This window comes from Colobus angolensis, unplaced genomic scaffold, assembly GCF_000951035.1.
Source record: "Colobus angolensis palliatus isolate OR3802 unplaced genomic scaffold, Cang.pa_1.0 Scaffold83, whole genome shotgun sequence".
Classification (NCBI taxonomy): Eukaryota; Metazoa; Chordata; class Mammalia; order Primates; family Cercopithecidae; genus Colobus; species Colobus angolensis.
Genome location: NW_012122154.1, coordinates 652,765 through 658,835, shown reverse-complemented (window position 1 = coordinate 658,835; position 6,071 = coordinate 652,765). Strand labels below are relative to the sequence as shown.

The 6,071-nt window shown below is 61.3% G+C and overlaps 1 protein-coding gene across 1 annotated transcript in view; it reads right to left on the bottom strand.

Moving 5' to 3' along the window:
* PLEKHH3 (pleckstrin homology domain containing, family H (with MyTH4 domain) member 3) overlaps positions 1-6,071 on the bottom strand; it is a 10,598-nt gene that overhangs the window by 2,145 nt on the left and 2,382 nt on the right. The window contains exons 2-12 of the mRNA XM_011929935.1: positions 6,025-6,071; positions 3,990-4,045; positions 3,570-3,649; positions 3,279-3,470; positions 3,035-3,192; positions 2,806-2,926; positions 1,724-2,030; positions 992-1,199; positions 629-765; positions 209-341; positions 1-42 (exon numbers count right to left, since the gene is read on the bottom strand). Of these exons, the coding sequence (XP_011785325.1) occupies positions 1-42; positions 209-341; positions 629-765; positions 992-1,199; positions 1,724-2,030; positions 2,806-2,926; positions 3,035-3,192; positions 3,279-3,470; positions 3,570-3,649; positions 3,990-4,045; positions 6,025-6,071 (1,481 nt within the window). The remainder of the gene's footprint in view (positions 43-208; positions 342-628; positions 766-991; positions 1,200-1,723; positions 2,031-2,805; positions 2,927-3,034; positions 3,193-3,278; positions 3,471-3,569; positions 3,650-3,989; positions 4,046-6,024) is intronic.

Here is a 6,071-nt window from a genome sequence, read left to right as displayed (position 1 = left end):
GTCCGGTGGGGGCGGCCGGCCCCGCAGCAGCAGAGCGTGAGCCTGCAGGGGAGGCACCCAGCGTCAGGCGAAAACGCCTCGCGGAATCTGAGGAGGTCTAGGTTCCAGTCAAGCCGCCCGCGGGGCTGCCATAGTAATGAGATGGCCCGAAAACCAGGGGTTCAGGCTTGGGGGTCTGTTTGGAGGCGTGAACGCCGGAGAGCCTCACCTGCTCAAAGAGGAAAGGCAGTTCGTGACCATCTGGGGACAGCCCCTCAGGGTGCAGAGGTCCGTGAAGACGCAGACATAGTCTCCACCCGGAGTCGGGCGAGTCCTCCAACCCAGCTTCCTCCACGGCCAAGCTGCAGAAGAGGAGCGGACGCCGCGCTAGGGAGAAGCCAGACCGCACCGCGAGGGCAGCTTGGAGTGGGGACGGGTCCATATGTTTGGGGCGGGGTCTGGGCGGAGCCCACCGCGAAGGTGAGGCTGGAGTCGGACTGCAAACCTGCGGCAGGCAGGTCCATCTGTAAACCAGCGAACACCACAGCGCAGGGCCAGGGGCAAGCGCTGGATAATGTCCGCTTAGCGACTGACCTCAACTGAGAAGTGGATGGGCTAATAGAGAGCAGGGCTGGGGCTGGACATTTACTTCTCAAACCTGGTGAGCACGTCGGCCACGAGGGTCCCCCCAGCCAGGGCTCGCTCCTGGGTCCCTCGCTGCTCGTACAGTGCGAATGTGTTGCGGCTGCGGGCCAAGCCCAGCCGCCCCACCAGCTCTCGAGCCACCTAGAAGAGGAGAGTGAGGGGAAAGTCAGACCACTCAGGGGTCTTGCCAGGATTCTGAGAGGGGTTGATTCAATTGGAAGGGGTCTCTTAGTCCTGTCACCACCACTCCCTCCCTTACCAGAATAATCTGAGACTCAGGCAAACCTAGGGTCCAGGAAGCGGGTGAGACAAGCGTGAGAAGCTGGCAGGGTGGGTTGGAGGTCATGGGACCTTTCTCTGGCCTCACCTCCCCCGCCGTGGTGTGGGAGTCGATGGCCACAGTACAGGCACCAGCCCCCGGACAGTGCACGGTACACAGCAGCTCCTGCCGTTGGCTCAGCGCGGAAATCTCAGCCAACGAGGGCACCAGCTCTCGGCCGCGCGTCCGGCCCAGCGCTTTCCGGATGAAGCGCGCATATTCCGCCAATTCCGAGTCCGGGAGTGCCTGTTCGGTCCTGGGTTGGGAGGAACCCAGGGATCAATACTCCAAAGGCTTTCCTTCCCCTCCCTCTTGCCTTCTTCTCTTATACTTTATTTTATCTAGCTGATTTCCTCCCCGCCCCAACTTAAGTTTTTGAAGGCTCTTCTAAATCTGTCCCCAGTGCTTTGCATAGAGCTGAATTACTTTTCAAGTCCCCTGGCAGCTTTCTCCCAACTGCTCCCACCACTTCCGAAAGTCTTCGTGATTTTCCTTCGACCTGAAATCGAAATCCAGCCACTTTACTACATTTTCCTAAGCCCTGGCGCTGGCCTGCATCAGCTCGAGGAAAAGCAGCCTTTTCATAATTCCTCAGCCCAAGGGGGACGTTTTATTGTAATTCATCCGCTCACAACTGAGATAGGATCTTGTATCTTCCACAAAGGCACTGTATGTATTACTGGGTTCTTTACCTACCAAGCCTTTTGCAAAACACCTTTCCTTCTCTCCCAGCCCGGTAGCTCCTCGCCTAGGCCGTAACCCCCGCCCCGCCCCTCTCACCTCTCCAAGTGCCCCAGGAGGTGCCCCCGCACAGCTCCCCCAGGTCGGAAGGTGCAGCTCATGCAGGTGAGGAGTTGCCAGTACCGCAGGGTCGCAGGGTCTTGGGTAGCCGGGAGCCCGGGGGGGCCTGCAGGGCCGGAGGTCTGCTTAGCCAGCTGCAGGAAGAGTTCATCCCGGAGCGCGGGCAAGTCCCGGCAGGTTTGGAGCACACCCTGCATCAAGGGCCCGGGGCGCCGCGCCCCCTCCAGCGCCTGCAGCGCCAAGAACAGCCGCACCGCCTCCTCGCGCAGGGGTGCATAGCCCGGACCTGTGGGAGGGTGGGGGCGGAGGGACGGTTTGGAAAGGGGACACAGAGCTGCGCCCTGGGAGGAAGGTATGAACCAGGGGAAAGTCAGAGGGAATATAAGGGGATGGGGTGGCAGGGAGAGGAGGGTACGAACGACAGGAAGAGTGAAGGGAAAGCAGTGGTCCCACGAAGCCAGACTCTTAACCTCTGCCTCCCAGGAATCCTCTTCCCAATCCCACTAAGCCTGGATTTGGACTTAGGGAGAGGGATGGCTGAAGGGCTGTAGATTCACACCCCAGATTCTGTAACTCGATACTGAGGCTCACCACCATAGGTCAGAAAACAGGATGGACTAGGAGTCAGAAAATCCGGGTTCCTCTCCCAGCACCCTTTAATCCTCTAACTTTAGGACCTGGGCCAGTCACTAAACCATTTAGGGAGAAGTACAACTGGATGAGGCCAGCACGTTCTACAAAAGTGGTAGCTTTTATACCACTTGTAATATGGCATGGTCTCAAGAGTATAATGAAAAAATAGGAGAGTGTACAAACTCCTGAAGGAACATCAGTAGTCAGAATGAAAGCCATAGAGAAGGTGGTCAAAGAGGACCCTTTTGTGGGTGCTGGCTTCCTCCCCTCCACCCTGGCCAGCTTCCAGTTTCACCTTCATCCTTTGAAAAGTGAGGAACTGGCAGGCCCCTAAAGGATGCTTAGGTCCCTGCCAGTTAAGGGATTCAGATTCTTATCTCTGATCCACCCCATCCCATCCAGGGGACTTGGGCCATGGGACCACTCACCTGGGGCGCTGACTCCATAGGGCAGGGGCAGGAGCGGGGCGTACAATGCTCCACTAGTGTGTCTCAGAATCGGGTTCCGCAGGTAAATGAGGGCAACTGCCTCTGGGTCCCCGCAACTTTCCTAGGGGAACAGGGAGAGGGTCACCTTGATGGGGAAGGGAGTTCCTCACAAGCCCAGAAAGCTTTGGGGTCCACCACTCTCCTGGCTCTCCCTGGTGTCCTCTCTTACCTGTATGTCCCTGAGCAGTAGCTGGGTGGGGGTCTCCAGGGGTGCCTTGGAGGCAATCACTTCCCGCAATGCCACCCCCCAGCGCTCAGCCTCTGCCTGGCGTGGGGAGCAGAGGCGGACACTGTGTTTCCGACCAGACACAGTCACTGACCACAGACCTGGGGAAAAGAGAGGCCGGAGAGGGCCATTAGGGTCTGCTGGGGCCCCTGCCCAGGAAGGTAAGAGAGTCCCCAGGAGGTTTCACCTGTCTCCTTACGCCTGCGCTCTGGGCCGGTCACCGAGCACAGGCTGGTGAGCACGAGGCTCCCGAGACGCCGCGCCCCCTTCCCGCTGCTGCTGAACTGATCCAAGGAGTCCCGCGTGAGCACAAACCAGGCTCGGCGCGGGGGCAGCCAGGGTCGCGCCCCTCCTCCGCGGGGCTCCCGGTACAGCCAACCTGGGGGCAGGAGAGGGAGGGAAGGAACATCAGTAGGACACATAATCTCTGGAGGGTTGGGACTGGGGACCTCCAGAGTGCACTGAGGGGGGTCTCTACCTTTCACAACGATGTCTGGGTCGTCCTCCGGCAGTCCTTTCTCCGGGATGAGGCTCCAAGTCTCCTCCCAGCTCTGCAGCCTGGGCCAGAGGGGAGGGAGGGTTGGGCGTCCACTCCGCCTCTAGGGGGCTCCTCTGCAGGGGCTCCCCAGACCGCAAGGGTGTCTGCTCCCAAGCTGGGCACCCCTCCCCCAGGCTGTGGGAACCGCTGGGCCATTCTGACCTCGCACCAGAAATAGCCCCGACCCCCCTCTTTCTCCCCGCGCCCCCAGCCGGACCTCCCCTCGGGACCCCAGCCAAACCACAGCGTCCGGCGTAGGGCCTCTCCCTTATTGCGCAACCGCTAGGGGAGACAGCGAGGATGGGGGTCCGGGGAACAGGCTGGGGTCTCCAGACTATGGGACGTAGGAGCGTAGCTCACCTGTTGGAGACAGGCCCGCTCCTCACCGGCTGAGTCAGCGTCACTTCCAGGGGACCCTGGGGAGACAGGCGGGGAAGCCCTTAGGGTCAAAGCCCTTCCTGCGCAAGGTTCGTGCCTTCTGCCCTCAGGACAGGGCTGCTCAGGGGATTGAGGAAGGAATCACAGAGTGGGGTCGTGACTGGGGTGGAGCGCGCTGGAGCTGCTGGGCTGGCCCCTCCCGCCTGTCTCAACAGGACAAGCTCTCCAGAACAGCAGGAGCTAAGGAGCCAAGGCTCCTCTCAGTTACCCTTTGAAGATACAATCAAGGGTAGGGTAGGGTGGAAAGAGCACTGAGCAGAGAGTCAGGAGACCCGGGTTCCAATTCCCGCTCCACCACTAACTCACTGTGGAACCTTGGGCAAGTCTCTTTCCATCTCCGGGCCTTAGTTTCCCCATCTTTGAAAAAAGGAGAGGTGAGCTCGCTCTGCCAGGCTCCAAGGCACCCTCTCCTCCTCGTTTTCCCTTCTCCCACACTGCCTCCCTGGCCAAGGCAGGACAGGTGGTAGGCACAGAGGTGAATGAAGGGCAGAGGAACCCTTTCAGTATAGGGCTTTCTCCAAAAGCGTCTTACATTTTCCCATAGACACTCCTGAGACTCAACCGTGAGCAGAGACCCTGCCCCTTTGCTGGGGCTTAGGAAGGGCGGGCCAGACTGAGGAATGGCACACCCTCTGGAGGCAGGTGTAGTTCAGGGTTTTGCCCTCCCCCTCCCCCTCCCTTCCCCCTGTCCTGGAACTTCAACTGTAGACTGGGGTCTGAGAGAGGCCACAAACCCAACCCGGAGGCCAGCCAGGCGGGGAACCGTGCCATCCTCATATTGCTCCCAGACTGCTAGAGCCAAGAGGGGGAGGTGGGGGAGGGGGCCAGGGACACCTGTCCCCAGGCTCTGGGAAGGGGGGAGTTGAGGTGGAGCATGAGGGAGGCAATGGCCTGGTAAAGCCGACCCTGCCCAAGCGGGAAGCTTGGGGACGCCTGGGACCTGCGCCTTTTCTATGTGAAACTCTACCTATTTTCTGGAAGGTCTGAGTGGGGCTATCAGCCACACCACATGTGGCAGGTACTGACCACCCTCTTAGGCTAACTCCCCTAATCGCAGTGCCCTGCTTCCCTCCCTCCCCCCCTCTATATTTATCCACCCTCCGCCTCCGCCAGGTGCTGGCGCCGGCCCCGGCGGCGCAGCCCGCCCCACCCGGGCACCGAGCCACTGGGCCTGCTGGGGACCCCTGCGCGGGGGATGGGAGCCTGACCCGGGCCACAGCACACGGGAGTCTGGCCGCCAGTGTGCAGGGGGGATGGGGGAGGAGACATCAAGGGATGGAGGTCTCCCACACCAATCGTGCCTCCGTTTCCCCACGGGGAGATTCGACAAAATCAGGCAGCAGCCCAGTGCCCCTCACCATCCATCCCCTCAGGGGTTTCCCAGGAGCCTCACCCGGGAAAGCCGAGAGTTCTGTCCTGAGTGGCAGGGTAATGAGGAGGAGTCCTCAAAGAACCCCCACCTCCTTCTCCCTGGGGTCCCCGCCACAGACCCCAATCCTGGGATGACTTCTCCTCCTCGCCCAGGTCTCCGCAGTGGGAGCTCTCGCATCTGGCCTCAGCGCTTTCAAACTGGGAGCGGAGGGGGACCCAGGCGTTCGAGCCGCCCAGCCGGCCTCGCCACATTCCTCGGCGCTGGCGGAGGCGGAAGGAGACGGGATGGGACGCGGGCCCAGCGGGGAAGGGAGAGGCAGGGCCAGGTCGGGCCACGAGTGACGCCTCCCCTGCCTCAGGGCCCCCAGCAGGTGGACAGCGCCCAGCCTGCGGCGGGAGGCCCACTGGCACATCCCGAGCAGGGCTGCTGCTCCGAGAGCTCCCGGGGGCTTTGGCCCCCAGGCAAAAACCTCCCCTACGTCCCTAGTTCGCCAAGCGCGCAGCCTGTGGCTGGAGGCTGGAGAGAGTTCCACGGCCGGTTACAGAGAGAGTGATTGAGACGAGGCTCCGAACCCCCGGGACTTACCCTCCCGCCGCCCGCTGGACTCGGGGTCCGTAGCTCAAAGGTTTCCT